Source organism: Kwoniella shandongensis, chromosome 2 (genome assembly GCF_008629635.2).
Source record: "Kwoniella shandongensis chromosome 2, complete sequence".
Taxonomy (NCBI): Eukaryota; Fungi; Basidiomycota; class Tremellomycetes; order Tremellales; family Cryptococcaceae; genus Kwoniella; species Kwoniella shandongensis.
The window spans coordinates 772,656-790,655 of NC_089288.1; the positions used below are offsets into that span (position 1 = coordinate 772,656).

At 50.0% G+C, this 18,000-nt stretch overlaps 5 protein-coding genes across 5 annotated transcripts; 3 read left to right on the forward strand and 2 right to left on the reverse strand.

Annotated features, from left to right (window-relative positions):
- Positions 1–127: 127 nt before the first annotated feature.
- Positions 128–4,978, forward strand: CI109_100959 (uncharacterized protein; the record flags this gene model as incomplete). Its single annotated transcript, XM_065966871.1, has 6 exons — positions 128–430; positions 493–1,404; positions 1,590–1,796; positions 1,853–2,077; positions 2,126–2,308; positions 2,360–4,978. The coding sequence occupies 6 exons, from the start codon at positions 128–130 to the stop codon at positions 4,976–4,978; spliced, it is 4,449 nt and encodes a 1,482-aa protein (XP_065822943.1).
- A 275-nt stretch (positions 4,979–5,253) lies between these two features.
- On the reverse strand, positions 5,254–8,264 carry CI109_100960 (uncharacterized protein; the record flags this gene model as incomplete). Its single annotated transcript, XM_032002613.1, has 11 exons — positions 5,254–5,307; positions 5,384–5,539; positions 5,626–6,192; positions 6,250–6,589; positions 6,669–6,899; positions 6,950–7,044; positions 7,094–7,148; positions 7,202–7,332; positions 7,395–7,543; positions 7,606–7,912; positions 7,968–8,264. The coding sequence occupies 11 exons, from the start codon at positions 8,262–8,264 to the stop codon at positions 5,254–5,256; spliced, it is 2,382 nt and encodes a 793-aa protein (XP_031862952.1).
- A 1,957-nt stretch (positions 8,265–10,221) lies between these two features.
- CI109_100961 (uncharacterized protein) lies at positions 10,222–12,200 on the reverse strand (the record flags this gene model as incomplete). Its single annotated transcript, XM_032002615.1, has 8 exons — positions 10,222–10,245; positions 10,314–10,429; positions 10,484–10,696; positions 10,766–10,799; positions 10,857–11,179; positions 11,237–11,625; positions 11,683–11,844; positions 11,923–12,200. 8 exons carry the CDS (start codon positions 12,198–12,200, stop codon positions 10,222–10,224), a joined length of 1,539 nt encoding a protein of 512 aa, XP_031862954.1.
- A 1,619-nt stretch (positions 12,201–13,819) lies between these two features.
- On the forward strand, positions 13,820–15,785 carry CI109_100962 (uncharacterized protein; the record flags this gene model as incomplete). The annotated part of the gene is made up of 7 exons (XM_032002616.1): positions 13,820–13,852; positions 14,025–14,067; positions 14,153–14,247; positions 14,336–14,533; positions 14,592–14,729; positions 14,798–14,950; positions 15,063–15,785. The coding sequence occupies 7 exons, from the start codon at positions 13,820–13,822 to the stop codon at positions 15,783–15,785; spliced, it is 1,383 nt and encodes a 460-aa protein (XP_031862955.1).
- Positions 15,786–16,123: 338 nt separating this feature from the next.
- CI109_100963 (uncharacterized protein) lies at positions 16,124–17,903 on the forward strand (the record flags this gene model as incomplete). Its single annotated transcript, XM_032002617.1, has 10 exons — positions 16,124–16,153; positions 16,257–16,287; positions 16,355–16,434; positions 16,610–16,807; positions 16,903–17,049; positions 17,109–17,128; positions 17,229–17,331; positions 17,395–17,440; positions 17,508–17,761; positions 17,832–17,903. The coding sequence occupies 10 exons, from the start codon at positions 16,124–16,126 to the stop codon at positions 17,901–17,903; spliced, it is 981 nt and encodes a 326-aa protein (XP_031862956.1).
- Between the last annotated feature and the right edge of the window lie 97 nt (positions 17,904–18,000).

The window sequence follows — 18,000 nt, forward strand, 5'->3', positions numbered from 1 at the left end:
CACGCCCATAGCCTACACATATCACACTTCATTCTCTTCTCGTCATTCTCACTTCTCGATCATGTCATAAGTTTGGGGGAAAAAAGAATCACAAGCACGGGGACAACCTTGATTGGAATCTATAATAATGTCCCGACACCCCGGCGCGGGATCCACCTACAGCGGCACGGCCGATGCTGTCGCCTCCACCTCGACAGCCCACCTAAGCACTACAAATGTTCGACATCGTCAACACGACAAAGACACGATCAACCATCACAGCAGTCCCTCAACGAGAGGCAACGATGCTTCAGCGACTGAAAGACCTATACGACGGAAGCGAAGAGGAAGGAATGGGGCGACAGGGTCAAGAAGTAGAGGATTGAGATGGAGGAAAGGTTTGGTCGCAGAGGCGTTCAGACAATTCGGAGAACATTGTGCTCGAAATCAAGTACGTCCCTGTTGTCCCATAACCCCCGTCAACGAGCTCGCTGACATATGCACGCATTGCAGATCCGAACATTACTGATCGACTGTTTGGTTATGACCAATCTCTTCTACCCCTCTCTCGCTCTCTACCTCCAAAAGCGGTTCCCACCCTTACGTCCCCCTTCACAGTCGACACACACAAGCCACCGGATACCAATACATGGTGGGCAAGCGAGTCCGTCACGACGATTTCAAAAGGAGCATCCCCTTTCGCTCCTCAGTACTCCTGTACTTGACAGTTTCTTCCCTTATCCTCCACCGTTACTACCACGATTGCCCTGGGCAGGATGGTGGGGAAGAGATACGGGACAGTGGAACGACGAGGAGTGGACAGTCACGAGAGTTCCTCTGGATGATTATCATCAAGAGGTGCATTCCGCAGCTCAGGGGGACGGAGAGGTTCGGATCATGAGAGTGGCTTGGGCCGACGTGGAGGATGTGCTTGATCGAGACGCAGAGGCAGAGGAACGGTCATGGGAAGAAAGAGATCATGTTCTCTTACGGCTGGTTAGAGATATGGCCGAGGACTGGGAACAACAGTACCGATCGACGGGTCAACGTTGCATTCGACAGCTGGAAGTGTCGCCGGGCGAAAGTAAATCTCGACCGACCGGTCCTTGCTATGTTCTCACGCCGAAGTCGGACATATCAACGAATGACGTCTCATTAGTGCCCATGTCAAGTATATCGGGATCCAGTGGTTCCAATTCTACAATCCCGAACCAGGTCACCGCTGGCTCAGTGGCATACTCTGGAAATGTCTATCACAGCTTTTCGGTCCCTTTCCAAATGCCTCAAAACACAACTGTCGACTTCGCGAAGGCCTGGATCAACCAGCTCACGCATGTTGCGAAGAAACTTGAGGGCGAGATCTTCTTGGAGGCAAGGGGTTCACGATCTGGTACTGATGATCTGACGGGCGAATGGATCGTTTCTGTGAGTGAGGCCTTTGTGGATCATGGCTGAATAACGTGTAGTTTGCCTCATCTCGCACTACGCATAGAGAAGACGCTCATGCGGATGGGGGGGACGACCATCACCCAGCTGAGATCATATCCTCGTCTCCCCCCAAGCTTGTGCTATTCCTGTATGGCGTCCTCTTCGTAACGCTCATTGCGCAGCTATCCAACGCGTCGAAGGTTCATTCTCGATTTGGTCTCGCCTTCACTGGTGTCGTCCAGTTATGCTGCTCGTCAGTCATGTCTTTCAGCGTTTTGGCGTTGCTCGGATGGAATGGTTGGGGGGCGTCGCATTCGGAAAGCAGCCTTCCGACATACGTCTTACCATTTGTCATCGTGGTGGTCGGAGCGGAGAACATGTCAACTCTGGTGAGCTTCCCTAAAATGATCCTGGCAACGGCTCAGCTGCTGACATGAACTCGCAGACCAAAGCGATCTTCTCAATACCTTTCACTCATTCAGTACCAGCTCGAATCGGTTTGGGACTGAGCAAGGTCGGTTCGACCATCGCCTTGACATCCTTGACAGACCTTGTCGTTCTTGGTGTCGTATGGCTTTGTGTGAATCTACAACCCGTCCGGGAGTTCTGCCTGTTCGCAGCGGTAGTCATCATCACCGACTGGTTCATGCTGCACACCTTCTTCCTGACCGTGAGTCGAACTTCCGCTTCTCTGAACGATACTGACACTGTACCTCAGGTTCTGTCCATTGATGCCCAACGATTAGAATTGGCCGATGTACTCGCTTCGAACAAGGTTGGACCTGCATCACCCTCGACGCCGGACTCGGAGGCCGACGCAGCCACTGAGGCGAAGAATGGAGGATTCAGTTGGAGAAACGTGCTACGAGCCAGGACGACCAAGAGCGGGAGTCTCATACTCGTAGGTGATCTGACAAACCCATCTTCGTTCCGTGCTGAAGCGTCCAACCAGCTGCTTATGACTGTTGGATTACTTTACTGGCTCACTGAGAGGCATCGAAGTACTTACAATACCACCGCTACCCTCTATGGCTACACTCCTTCCACCCGGACCACTTCGACATCCAGTCTGCCATCAGCCTCTCCCTCACCATTTTTGACAGACTCTTCGACTTTCGCTCAGCTCTCACCTGCGGAGCTGCTATGGCGAGCCATCAATCCCCAAGGCTGGCCATTTTCTCGAGTCGTCGTCCCAGCCGCCTCTATCATAGTCCTACCGAAAACAGGTCATTCGATGCTCCCCGCTGACATCCGCAAGCTGTCATTACCTGCAAGTCGACTCCTCCTCCCTCGACTCAGACCACTGTTCTACCTTTTCAAGGTTGTCATACTTCCTCAAGCTGTCACCGCCGGAGCGTTGTACATCTTACTGTTGTACCTGTTGAAGGACGCGGACTTACTCGACGCTCAGCGAGACCGCCTTGGTCGAGGCGACGATGCGCATAGTGATGAGACCGATGGCGGTTCGTGTTCCACCAAGAGCGGAACGCATATACTGGTCAACAACCTGAAAGCACACATGCTCCCCTGTAGTCACGAATCGGATATCGACATCGTTGCGTCAAGCTCGGATGGACAGGTGGCCATCACCATTGGTATAGACAATACAGTCTGCCTTTGGCGCTTTCACGAACTTCAAGTTGGAAGCGGCATACGGGAGCCGTTGCAAGCTTCTGCTCTGTCTCTCCAGGATCCCATAATGGCGGCAGCCGTTAGCGAGGATAACCGACACGTAGCGGTCTGTACAAACGGCGGTAAAGTGCAGGTGTGGGAGATCTCAGAAGAAGGTCCGGTGGCTTCCCAGCCCTTACGTCAGATCACACAGCTCTCCTCCGCTCGTATCATTGGCATAGCTTTTGACGATACCGAAAGCATCATGGAAGACCCCTTTACCGCGTCTCGACCATCGTTTGACCAGGCTCCGTGCGACCCAGTGGTCCTGATCGCTTTGTCAAGCGGCTCGGTGGTGGCTTCATCGACCCAATGCGAGTCATTGACAGTGATTCCGCCGCAGAGTATAGGTGGTGGTCCGGCTTGCCGAGTGTCATTCTTGCGCGTAGATAACACCTTGACCATTGCAATCATTGGACAGCACGACTTCGATGTATGGCGAAAGTTGGACTCTGGGTGGAACTCGACTCATATCGCATCGGGCTTATCAAAGGAGGACCGAGTGACAGCGATATCAGATCTCAATCCCGACATGCCAGGTCTAATGGCTCTAGGCCATCGGTCCGGATGTATCGATATCTACGACGAACCGCATGGAACAATCGTTACAGTCGGGCAGAGTACATCAGTCGAGGGGATCAGGAAGGTCGGACTTGTCCGACCGCCATTTGTCCGATGTTCTGGGTGCGGTCAACAATCTTCGGATGGATATCTGGTGGTCTCATCTACCCCTAGCCAAGTCTTTATCGATAGGATCGCTCCTCCTTCACCGCTCGGGACGTCCTTTTGTCGCTGTGCCAGAAGGGGTTCGTCTATGGAAGATTCGGCAACGTCAACGATGACCCCACAGTCACCCTACAGGGTGCTCACACCCGCCAAAGGCAAGCTGGCGGCTTTAGTCGTGCCTCCCTCATCGGCTCGAAAGAAGTATTCTCCCGGAAGCTCGCCTAGAAAGTCGCCATCGCTACTGACACCCATCTCAAATGGCGAGTTCCCGTTATCTTCTCATGGTGGTGCGAGACGACTGAGCAACTTGCATCGAGACGACGAATCGAGCTTGAACACCGGTACTGTGAACGGCGGCAGCACTTTAAAAGCTGGACGTTCTAGTCCGATCGACAAATCATTCCCCTCGAGCGCATCCAACGGCTCAGCAACGTCTCCAGGCGCGGAAATGGACATCACACCTCTCGGAGCTGTATCTTCGCCTGATGGAGGTGGTTGGGAGGTTTTGACCAACGATCATGTGTTGATCGGGATACGACGAGCTGGTGAAGGGATTGACGATGGGCAATGGCAATGTTGGTTGATTGATTTGACGTGTCCTTTCAACGGATCTACCCTGGTGGTGGAAACGATGGATTTGAACGAAGTGATCAGCAGAACTCAGCGGGGTGGTGAAGAAGTATCAGGAAGAAGGGGTAGACCGGCAGGCGGTGACGGAGGAGGGATCCCGGTGTCCATATCGATGCGCGACAGACGGACAGAACGACTCCACAGTCTAAATGGACGAGCTATCTTCCCCGAACGAATCGGATCATTCTCCGTACCAACTTACGAACCCTTGGGTTACGTCGAGATTCGCGAGATGGTACGATTAGGCGGAAGCAACGGCCGAGTCGCCAACGGAGGAGGGGGAGGAGTGATTGCCGGATTCGGGAATAGGTTGGGGTTGATCACCCTTTCATCTTCGAAAGAGAGAGAGAAAACGATAAAGGCGAGGACGAGTTTCGAATACCAACATCCACAATTAGGATTGGGGAGTGCGCCGATATCGAGAAGGACGGTATTTCCATTGACTCCGCCACCTCCACCGAGCAGGAGAGTGGAAATGATGAATTTGGGAATGAGTGGGATACCATCCATTGGACAGGATAGCGGAGCGAAGAAGATTGATTGATTGTGATTGGTGTGTGGGGACGAGTGTGATTGGTGGAAAGTGATGGTTTGGTTTGGACAAAGATGTTCTGTTGTATCTTCCTATATGGAATATGAATCGTCTTACTCCCATTGTGTTAGCGATGTGCGAGTACTGTACAGGATTCGTCATCATAACTTTCATCGACATCATTCAAGTGTTCGTCAAGTACAACATAAGTCGTTGGGTCATCAACAAGTCAAACTTTGTCTTCTTCTCAATCGTAATCATTCCCCCTATCATTCTTGCTACTCGGTCTATTCAGAACCGTCAAATCCAACCACTACAATAGTCCCATCCGTACATCCGTACTACGCAACAAGACAGATCATCAGCCAAGTTCATGAAGATATCACAATCTTCGTCGAAAGCCACTTAGCGACTCACTACAAACTTATCTCGATCAAGGACCAAACTCATTGGATTCTTCTCTGGAGTTTGAACATTGAGCTCTTCCGCTCTATCGACCCATGCCCCTTTCACTGGGATCATCTTCGTTCGTTCTGACTGCTCGTGACTGTGATTTGGTAGACCGATATACAGCTGTTAAGCACAAGACATGTTAATCAGTCTCGGTGCAAGTACAGTGGTCTGGAGCAAGGGGTTTGAGATAAGGCTGATACACTCACATGTCGATCGGCGCCTTTGCGAGCTGCGAACCTCGTACTTGTCACGATCCTATCACGGCGCGAGTCAACCGCTCCCTTCTCAGTGTCTGGCGCATGTATGGTTTCTAATACTTTGGGCGGTTTGCTCAAAAGCGGTGAGATCCTGCTTTTAGCCGGCAGTGTCCCGGTTGGAGGAGATGCTTGGTCATCGGATGTTGCAGCTTTGGTTGGCGTGAGCACTCTCCGCGTAGTGATTGACGAGCTAGCTGTACGACTCATAGGCATCGACCGAGCGGGGTTCATCTTCCCTGTGGGAGAGGGAGTGCTTGCAGGGCCCAAAGAAGCAGATTTGCTGAGTGGTGTCGTCTTCTTCGCTGACAAGGTTGTCGAGGTCGAGACAGTCCGCTGTCTGATGGGCGTCGAAGCGATTGGTAGTGGTCTTGCCGTCGAGCTGGTCATACGTATTCGCCCTTTGATTGGCGATGGCGTAGCGGGGTCCCTTGTACCCTGTGCATATGGGAGAATTACTGGTTGTTGTTCTTCTATCTCGTCCCATGCCAATCGAACGATTGTTTCCCTCGTAGCGCACTGATGGTCAGGTCATCAGTGAAGCATTACACTTATCGTGACCCTTGTTTCACTCACTGTCATCCACTTGCCCTGACCTTCGAACCAAGTTAACATTCCACTTCCCCCGATTCCTGCGCCGACATCTTTCAACCTCTTCTTCATCCCATCATTCAGTCCAGGCATACTTTTACCCAAGTCACTGATCTTGTATTGGGCCAACATCTCTCTCTTGGTTATTGAGAAGGTTCGGATGATCCCGTCAACAGTCACAGCGATAATAGAGTCGTGGATGAGCTGTATCCCGATGCAGATGTTGGTCTGTTGACCGAATCGAACGATTTTCTCGCCTGTTTGCCAAGACCATACAACGAGAGCTTTGTCCGCGCCAGCTGAAACGAGGTATTGTTTGTTGATCCTGCAAAGGATGGTGATTAGCCTGTTTCTTGAGATCTGACCAGTCGTCACCAGCTTTGGTTGGCAGACCATTGACTCACGCCACTGCTCTGATGCCATGCAAATGACCAGATAGGGTATGTATGACTTCCCAACCCTCCTGCTTCTTCTTCCAGACATGCACTCGGCCCACATCATGCGAACCTGCCACCAGAATCCCAGCAGGAGCGTAGTAATCAAGGCATGACACTGACTTGGCTGGCAAGACGAGTCGAGACGGGACGGTCGTCTCGGAGCTGGTGCGTAAGGAGGGGATATGCCAGATCCGGATACTGTGTGCACAATGAGCCCAATGTAGCTCAATCATGAGGAATTTACTTACGTCTCGTCGTATGACCCGCTGATGAGCACGTTCCCCTGTAGCCGCAATGACGTGACGTAATTTGTATGGCCTTTCAAGAGGGTCACATGTTGAGCCTGAAATGAACATCATTCAGCGAGGATCACCGAGTGATGAGCTACTCACCAATCCCCTGTTCCAGTTCTTCTCCCTTTGCCAGAGCTGTTTATACAGCTCTTCCCTATTGACAGGATCAGCATGATCCAGGCCGCCCAACATACAGAGGATGCTCACCATCCGCTTTCTGGCATATCGTCAAGATGGGCCAGACCCGCTTCGCCATCCCAATCTCTCCATTCCAGCTGACGACAGAATGTCCTCCAAAGCGCTTCTTGTGTTGATAAGAAACGGTAGCGTCTTGATACCTGCGTAGTCGTATCAGCTCTCCTTCCTGTATCTGTGGACCGGCAGCTGAGTGGAAGCTTACCAGGCGTAGATTCAGCACTTGCTCGACACCTAGCATATTCAATACCTTCATCGCTAACTTTTCGTCAAGGCGTCCGAGCAGATCATGGCGAGATCGTCTATATTTCTCAAGAATGGCGATCTGAGCGTCGATGTCAGACGGATGACATGCTATCGTACCCTTCTTCAGCGGGATGCTCGTCGCCCTCCAAGCTAGATAGAAAGGAGCTCACCGTCCGTGATCATTCCGAGCAGTTTCACCCTTTCTGCTTTCCCCATCCCTCTTACTGATCCAGCAAGACCTCCTTTCAGACCCGACATGACCTGCTTCTCGAGGTTGCATCGAGTTTCTTCCTCTTGTCTTCGTGCCAGACATTGGGCATGTTCGTGCTCCAGTTTGGTGTAAGCCCTCTGTAAGGCGTTGAGTTTATGATGCAGTTCATGTAGGGATGAAGATGAAGCAGATTGCGCTCTGACAAGCAGGTTTTTGTAATGCGTTATTTGACGAACATGATTTGCCTGTATCATAGCGATAGGTGACTATGAGCGACTATATTAGCTGGCATTGGTGTGAAAGATGTCGACTTCAGCTCACATCATCGTGTATGTCTACACCGTTGACAGTCTCTGTTCTGAGTTCCCAATCATCTTCGCCCTCGTCCCAATTAGTTCCAGTCGATTGACTGATGATCTCAGGAAACACTCCATCGTTAGGCGGTACAGGGGTGTTCTCAACCCACTGAGCAGCACCTGAACGGTCTCCTAATCCCTCTGAGACGTATGGGGGAGCTTTGGATGTATGCATTGGCGATGACTTGCGGCCTTGTGCTGTTCTAGTCGGTGTAGGACTGCTCGAATGTCCGTTGGCAAGAGGCGACCGCCGAGGTACCATGTCAGAGCGTTTCGTGCCGCTGTTTGGACGCGCGCTATGCTGGCTCGGGGATAGTGACGGCGAGAACGTCATTGTACCCCGAGAGAGGTGTTCATGATATGAACAAGTCAATGCGATCTCATATACCTTATTGTCTATCTTAATCACTTCTCCATTTTGCAAGACGAATCATTCGCAAAGAACGGGCTCGAGCGGACACATGAATTGCGGGGCACCATTCTCACCTTGAAATCACGTGTCTGTTTTAATTGCTCCCGTAGTGGGTGGCTTAACAAATCCACGTCAGGATGTTATCAACAAGTGGCAATTTCTTTCTTCCTTTCAGTGGCGACAAAGTCTAAATGCGGTGTATGACGTATTTGCTTTTGAGCCTCAAGGGAGGAGGAATGTGAAACCCTCACTGCGACGGTACGGTGAACAGCATCAACACAACATCATATCATATCTTCACTCTCTTTTCTCTTCTTCATCAACGACATCGTATCAACGTATCAACTCTTTTCATACTACTCGACTAACAATCAGCATACTCTCACAATGGCTTTCAGTGAGTGTCATCCATGCATGTGCACGCAGGCGTGCTTCGGGATGGATAGAGAGTCAAGACACACGTGTCCCTGCTTTGACCTATTCCCCCTTTGCCTCTTCCTCTCTATTCTACCATTCATAGGCTTGTGTACTGATGACTTCTGCTTCGTAGCCTGCTCCGATATCATCAAGATCGTCCTCGCCGTCATCCTCCCTGTACGTAACCAATTTGGATGAAAATCATCGAAAATTCTCCACCATGGATATCCCTTCCGACCCTTCTCCCCTTCATTATGACTTCCGCTGACTCTACCCCCCCCCTTTCATAGCCTCTCGGTGTCTTCCTCGAACGAGGCTGTGGTGCCGACCTGTTAATCAACATCTTGTTGACTGTTCTTGGTTACATCCCAGGTAAGTGACGATATTGGCCATTATGCGACCTTTTTTTTGGAGGCGGGTACAGTCGAGGAATGGGTCTAGAAAGCGTTGGGATAGGGAAGACCAAAGTCTCGTTCAATTGGCCTCTTTAACGTCTCTGGCTTTTTGGAGAAGTCTGAGGAAAAGGGATCTGCTGCTTGATCTGGCGAACCGGTGGCGCTGTCCTGCAGCTATCGTCGTGATCTGTACGATTCGAGCAGAGGACTTGATTGCTGACCGACTGTTTGTTTCATAGGTATCATCCACGCTCTCTACATCATTTTGAAATATTGATCAGCTACTTGGCACCGATACGTCGTATCGAACCGTGAGTGATCCCAGGTTTATGTCGTTTCGGTTGGAACTGACGCTGGCGTCTTTCGTAGCGTTCCGAGAATATGATACCCGTCGTTGAGAAGTTAGGCGAGAGGGACGAGTAGGAGAAGTTGCTTGTTTTATAGTTAATATGCAGATAATATGGACTGAATCGAATAACATACTGCTCGACGTGATCCTCGTTTGCAAGGCACCTCGCAAGTTGTGTTGGTGCTACCAAGACATTGGTGCTAAGGTTGAATAACTGTGTTTCTTTGGCAGATTGTCCCGACAGGATCGAACCCGACAGTTGGTTCCCGTGACGTCTCTCCTGTCACGGCTGCTGTGTGGGCACGGCATTCCGCATGCCCATCGTACAGATTGGAGACTCTTTCGACACTCGCTAGTGTAAGCAGTAGCCCGTGCCACACTCGCAATTAGCACGCTGCTCCTAGATGGAGACGTGCAATTACAATGGCGTACGCAAATAGCAATAGTGACAACCAGATCCACATGTTGCAGAATGCGATGTATATGCGATATGATGCAAGTATATGATACAGTATAAATCGTCAAGTATGACTTCCTCTATTTAACTGAATCCCCTTTGAAGAGATGCCCAAAAAGTATGTTGGAACCAAATATATTTACAACTTGAAAGTGACTTCTTCTCTTGAACGTCCCAACTCCCCACCATCTATAAACTGTTCATTCCCCAGAACTAATCGTAGGAAACGGTTCGTCAGTACTGAAGGCTCCTCAAACGATATCCAGCACGCGATGACTCACCTCATTACCCTTGTCGGTGTACAGATGTTCGACGGCAGCTTCGGCCCAAGGCATCCAATCCGTCTCGACTAAAGCTCGATGTCGTTCTTTGACCGACGATTTTCGCATCTTAGGAGCTGAAAAGTAGATGTCAGTGATCATTCACCTAGTACAGAGCAACAAATACTTACGAATGAATCGATCAATCGGGTTCTCCAACGCCGCTTTGAACGCCGCTTCTAATTGCGTCCCGTTGCCCTTCTGAACATGGTAGACGAAGGGCGGTTCGATCGCTCGCAAAGCGTTGTGTTGGGAGATCCACTTGGTCCAGTCGTGAGGGTTCTCTTTGTCCCACCCCATGATCGGGTTGATGAATGGTACACCAAAGCACAAAGCGTCGTAGGCTGTAACACGTACGCTATCAGTGAAGAACTTCGAAGCAGTGTGAAGCAGTGTTACAATGAGTGACTCACGTGAGGGTGATAGGTATGGTTTACCGATTCCGAGCTATAACGAAACGCTTGTCAGTTTTCATCCTGCCTATGCGAAATAGTCACGACTCACCAAAAACTTGCTGCCGGCCACAATCTGGTACCAATCCTGCTGTTCTTGTTTCCCTAGGTTATGGATCTTTTCATCGAACAACACCTCCGGCTTCCCATCATGCATCTCTCCGCCTGTCGCAATCAACTCGAATGGTGTGTCTTCCCCTGTGGTCTCATTGTGCTCCGAAGGCATCGCATCCATGGCCGGTCCTAGGAGGTTCGGCCACACGAAATCTCTGTTCTCGGGATCGAAATAATCCTTTCTCTTGCCGAGGAGAAGACCGCGGTGTTGTCTCTCAGACGGAAGGGAGACTGCCCTGCAGCGAGTTTCAATTGAATAACCTAAAACAAGAGGTCGCTGTCAGTCACGTCGCGTATTCACCAGATTGAGCTACTCACCGAGATAGTGGTTCCCTTCACCATCGTCCGCCCATTCTGCCGCATCCTCCGGACTCAAGGTGAACTGTCTCCCCAGGGGATGTGCCGGACCTGTCCAGAAATGGAACGCGAAGCTCTTATGCAAGGGGATACCCTCCTCGAACCCTTCTCGCTTGATACATCCGAATTTCCCGTCTTCTTCTTGGAATGTTCCCGGGGTATGACCAGCTTCGAGGGATTGCCAGTTCTCTGCGTTTCGATCGATACATTTCTTCATCTCTCCACCTTCCCAAATGACCACGGCGACCTTGTCTGATAGTCCTTGATACAGCGTGAGAGTATCCATGGGACTGATAGTCCAGAGCATCGTGTAGTTCAGCGCAGTGAAAGCTTCGATCGATGACAACGCCCTGCAAAGGTCCGTCAGTGAAAAGCTCAAATCGATGCTAGAGAGGAAGTGGACTAACCAGATATCCTCTCCACTAGTATGACCGTTGATCGCGTTGTTGAAGTGGAACGAAGCGAGAAGGACGACGGTTTCTTCGCCTTCCCCACACGTATTTGCCTCAATACAATCGGCCAATCGTTGAAGAACCGGACCATTTTTCGCCCGTCCAGACGTGACGTCTCTGCTTGACACATCAGCGCCGCCTTCGGTCCAACAGAAACAAAGCGACTGGTGGGGCTTTGGTAAAGCCAATACTCACTGCTCTGAAACGGGGAACCTCTTCATGAATGTCTCTCTCAACTCTCTAATCTTGTTGGCTTCCTCTGTCCTGTCCACTTTCGTGCCTATCCAACTGCTGAAATCGGGAGTTTTGAAGTTCATCAATCGGTGGAGAGCACCGACGTTCCCAACTGAATCTTCATCCTCGGGAAGGGGTGATTGGGCGATGTAAAGGAAGGCGATGAGGGTGAGGAAGGTGGTGACGAATGTGATATACAAGGCGATATGTCTGAGTCGGGGAAGCACGATGAGTGACATCGTGGGATTGAAGAGACGGTTGAGCATTTTGGATAAGAGATATTTGAACATGATGATAGAGTGTTGGTAAGTATGGAAAGGATGAGGTTGGAGTGACGCGAAAGGAGGGGGCAAATTGATCAGCTTCGTGTTCTACATGCAACGTGTTTATGGGAACGCTTTGGGGGGAATAAAACCACAACTCCGATGAAACGGCGACGAGGGTCTGTGCTAAAGGAAGGTGTGGGGGGTGTGGGTACGTGGGAGTGATCGATGTCATAGAACCCGCTGGTAGGCCTGTGCTCAATCTTAGGGCGACCAAGATAACTCACCTGGGAGTGGAAGGACTTCCGCTTGTCTTTGACGACATGATGCTGGATTGAATTAGAATAAGTCGATCACTGTTCTTGCTTTGATATCACTGGTGCTTGAGCTCTGCTCAAGGCTTGACTACAAGATACCAGTCTTGACTTGTCGAATTATGTTTGATGGTTCGTACTCCGCTGTGTGTGTGTGTGTGTGTGTGTGTGCTCTGATGTTCGTGATAGTCCTGATCTGCGCGACGTGTAGTAATAAGATGGGCCCTTCGTTTTTGATAAAGAGTGTAGTGATTGAAATGAATGTGAGTGTGTGTGTGTGGACGATATTGAGATTATACGAGTACTATGATTGTAGAACCGCAATTGAACTGTTGAGAAACGGAAATAGAGACGGGAGATGGGAGACGGAGAACGGGAGGGAAGCGGGAGATCGGGAAATATTGAATTTGTGCTGATGACTATCAATTGAAACAGAACAACTTCAACCAAAGACGATCGCATCTCATGGCCATTCACGACTCCCATTGATGTCAACTACTGCACCATCGCTCCTTACGTGCTGTTTTGCTGTTGTTTTACTGATATGTCCCAAACATTCAGAAATATCAACAAACAATTAAGGATCAAGGATCAACCTCCACCCAACTCGTGTTTCGTTCCAACCCTGATTCACAAGGCACTAGACCAGAGAAACACCTCGGACTTGCGGAGATTAATCTTGAACAAATTTAGATTTGTACGTGATTCCGATCTTTGTTTTCCCTTAACACCCTAAGAGTGCCTGCCCGAAAAGCAAAAAGATTGCTTGTTGACGCGTTTGTTTCATGATCTCACCACCGGTACTGTGGCACTGTGGAATAGTGGAATTGGTTGTCCGCCCAAGGGAATGAATGCTTTGTTGTAGGGTTCGGACATTCTTGTCGCCGGCACTACATTAAGTCGGAGAACCATCGCCGGCATAGGGAAAGGGTATGGTATGGTACGGTACGGTATGGTATCGGCGAGCCGGGCGGACGGACATCTACAGCAGCGAGTTAGCAGTAAGGCATATTTATACAGGGCAACTCGTAGGTCTTTAAATAGTGTGCCTCGTCTCAGCTTATTCGAATGATCTATTTCCAGACTTTAATGGATCATTGCAGAGACACAAATCCGATTCAATCCAAGTTCCGCCACAAGTCTTCCTTCCCTTTTTCTCTCCTCTGACCCATCTTCCTATCTGTCTCTTCCTCTTACCTGTCTTAAACAGATTCACGGGGTCGTACCAAACCTCTCTGATCTTGTCCAAGCTTGCTTCTTACGTGGACCACCTCCGCCACCATGTTGGCAGCAGCACAATATAACGACCTTGAAGTATGACTTGCCAGTTTCCCTCTGACCTGACACCGATGATCTCATCCATCACCGCCTGACTGACTAATCACGACGTGTTTTAACACGTCTTACCTGCGTCACCCATCTTACAGAGCCATGTGATATGATATCGTTTCCTCGTGACCTGACTGACAGTACTGAACATGACCAGGCTTGGGTAGAAATCACTGTTGGGTCTGAAGGTCGACCATTGAGTGAGTGTCTACTAATGCTGTTTCTATGAGTTGACGTTGAGAACAATACCCCATACTGATGATTCGTTTGTCTGTTCACTGTCAGGGGAATACCTACCTTGCTTTGATAGAGGTACAAGATCGTCCCCACCGACTTTCACATCATTCCTTGAGATTCCATATCCTTCTCATCCTTCCATTGTGGGTAGGATCCGATATCACTACGGCAGCAATCAACAGTTTGCTGATGACGACTGTGCTTGACAATGATCTACTCACTTTTCATCAGGGCTACTCGATCCATGTACGCAATACTACTCCAAAGGAATGGACGGGCGACCTCCTCTCTGATGTCGAGATCGACGGTCTACCACTCGAACCTGCCTTCCTCTCTTCTAGGTCCGGGGACGAGGTCATGCACCGGGTATTCTCCGGAGGAAATAGTGGTCCCCCGGCTCTTATGAAGGGGAACATTGCAGCATGTGTGGTGTGTTCGATTCTGACGTGTGACTCTTTCAGAAGGTGACAAGCTGACAAAAGTAGAGGTCGACCCTCTTGATGATGCACAAGACCACGCAAGACTGCTCGATGGTTTGGGGCCCACGGTGGGGAGTATAGCGATCAATATCTACAGGGGCGAATTGGCACCTGTTCCAGAGGGGTTGCTTCGCTTGACCCTAGAGGTAAGTCTGCTGACTGGGTCTCAATCATGGCCACTTGGATATGTCGTAAAGCTCAAGAATGACTCAAGGATTCCACGGGGTACAACGGCACGTTGACTTTTGACGACGACGCGATTTCTCCACTAGCAGAGAAAGCTGTTCATATTCCTCGTCAATTCTCGACCGACCTGATCGTTTTCGAAGATGATGCAGTCACTCCCTGGTGTCGTTTCGTTTTCACGGTGGGTAATCTCCTCCAACCATTCAGTTCAAGTCCAAGACTCCTCACATTGAACTTCATAGCGATGGTTGTATGTATACCGTGACTATTGTCTGATCCCCTTTTATTGGCAGTATGGCACTCGTCAAGCGCTAATTGCCAACGGTGTATTCGACCCTCCAACTGACTTGGCCAAGCCACTGACTATCCAAAATCAAAATCCACAACAAGAACAAGAAACGCTCGGTGGAGAAGTCCTTGTCCCCGCATCTCCCGAACCGATCAAGGCTGGTCATCCGGCAGAAGAACGTAAGGTACAGTATCAGAGTACGAAAAGTAGCGCCGAAGTCTCGCGAGTTTCAAGACCGAGCCACGTCACTCAACGATCGAGCGTTCAACAGCTCACAAGTCTTCGAAAGAAGACAAACCTTGAATACGTCAAGCATTTGTTCGAGCACCAATCCCCCAGAGGTAGTACGATGTACCATCGACTCCCACAGGAGACTGTGAGAAGTAAGCCTGTTCGACCCTTAAGCATATCAAGACACCCCCAAGATAGGATCCGACGTATCGATTTTGCATATCGGCGCCCAGACACATCGGATGACATACAAAAGGCTCCAAACGTGGCGCCACCAGAAATGATCCGGCCAAAAGCTGATCAGCATCACTTCCGCTGCATTGCTGAGCAACGACCGCTGGAGGACATGAGACCCGATGAGCTCGATAGACTACACGAGAAGCTACAAGAGCGGCATAAAAAGAGGGAGATGAGGAAGGAAAAGGAGAGAGAGAAGAAAGAGCGAGGAAAGACGATGGCAAATGCTATCGATCTCACATTATCTGACTCCGAATGAATGTGGAGCTGACATGAAGCAGAGCATACTTGTATCTCATTGTTGGATGTGATGTGACGCCCGCAACTTGAACAGACGTCATTAGCTGTGCGCATGTATCGATACTCGTCACAAGAGCTGGTAGTCTCACTTGTCCGCCAACGCACGGACTCTGTTAGTAGAATCACGCACAGACCGCCATCAGAGGAATACACCCCACGAGCTTGATCGATGGGTGATGTGATATCATGACTGTCATTACCAAAGTGTTGATATTCCTCTTCTCTCTCTTTTGCCAACAACTAGAGCTTTCATCTCCCAGAAGCTTACGCCTCGTTCTTTCTCGTTCTTAAGCCAAGATGAGAGCGAAACATCATAACGGCTTTGAGGTGAGTTTCGTCCACGGCCACCATACCTTTCTTCCATCCTACACAAGTCTTCGATGTCCTCTCAGTCTTCATCCTTGTTCATCTAACAGCGCATGAAAAGTAGGCATATCTAACAGTCGATGGAGAAAAACTTCGTGAGCTTGACCAATCGCTAACTGAGACATCGGTATAGCCTCCCAGCACGCTGACGCTGTGTCGCAGATGAACATAGGTTGAAAAAGTCGGGCGAGGAGGGAGATGTGTGGAAGATGGAATGTTATGTCGAGGTGAAGCCCCAAATGGTATGGCATACCTCGAACGAAATTCTGGAACATACTATCGTTCATCGACCGACTACTGCATAGGCTCTGCACTGTCCCGGGTCGTGAACCCATGATATTACCGCAATTTATTTCGTCTTCCATCAGTCATCGGTCATCGGATCACTCGGGCTAAGTTGTCTTCCATTCCTCGCAGGTATTCACCATCAACGTCCGGCTCGGTCGTCGTACACCATGGAAGTCTGACCTCATCGCTGAACCCACTATCGATGGTCGATCCATCCATTCTCTCCATGTGAAGAAAAACTGGCACCGTGCTCATACTCTGCATACCGTGTTTGAGGAAGATCCAGATGGGGATCTGAAGGAATGTCAATTGACATTTGGGAAATCGGTGAGTCATCGTTCAAAATCATCGTTCTATCGTCCAGGTATGGTAGCGATTGCAATCGTAACTCGACTGAAAGGAACATTGATATCCAACTATAGTCGGACCTCGATACATGGGGAGAAGTGGACGACAATGATGACGACGACGATGGACGAGGTACGATCACCATCGAAGTGTCGCGAGGTGAGGTCGAAAAGATCAAACCGGTCAAGAAGAGGATTGAGCAGAGGATCAATGGTCGCGGCGTGAGTTGATCCAATCAGTTGGCCACTTTCAAGCATTGACGTTGGAGTATACATCGCAGAACGGCAGAGGTGGAGTGATGTAAGTATAGCCATACCGCGTGTATATCCACCTTGGGCAGTCATCATGCCTGCGTTTCTTTATCAGAATCAGAACGGTCATAGTTGACATTGACGTGCAGCGCTGGGAACTCGATCGCGTCTGTGCAGAACACGGCCTTCGCCGAGGAGTTCAGGTATGACGATGAAGACTGTCAGCAGCCATGGATCAGATTTGTCTTCAAGGTGAGTTCGAGACCCGCTTGCTGTGCATCGAGTAAAACCTGACCGGGAAGGGTGAGGTCGTAGTACCGAACTAGAGACTGCCTCATTAGGAATAGACTTCTCGATCGAAGTGGGTGATCTTTGCACACACCAGGCTGGAGTGTGTCGCTCTAACTCATTTTCGCGTGTACCTTCAGTCCCGGCACAACAGCATCCTGTCCAGGTTTGCTACTCCACCAAGGTGAAAGTGGAACCGGACACTCCACTATCTAGTGACGACGAGCAGATCGATCCCGAAGTCAACTCAAGCGCATTCGGGGTTGCGGTGCCGCTGCATAGCAGTACTCAGCCATCAAGATCAATCAAGCGAGAAAGAGATGAATCAATGGATCAGCGCATCGCAGAAAGGAATAGGCAAGACATGCTGCAGAAAGAGCGTGACGCGTATAAGGTATGTTCTGGCGGTCGTTTGAGTAAAAGGAGGTGCTCAACAACTGGCTGATTGTTTATTCGACCTGTAGGCGAGGTCCGAGCGACTGGCAAGAGCTAGAAAGGCGTCGGTCATGACTGTTGATACGATGTATGGCTTGTGATTGTGGTACCGCAGACGTGAACAAGTATATGATCACACCGCCATCGTTGTAATATAGTGTATATTATTGAACGAATGTAACATCCCATGCAGCATAT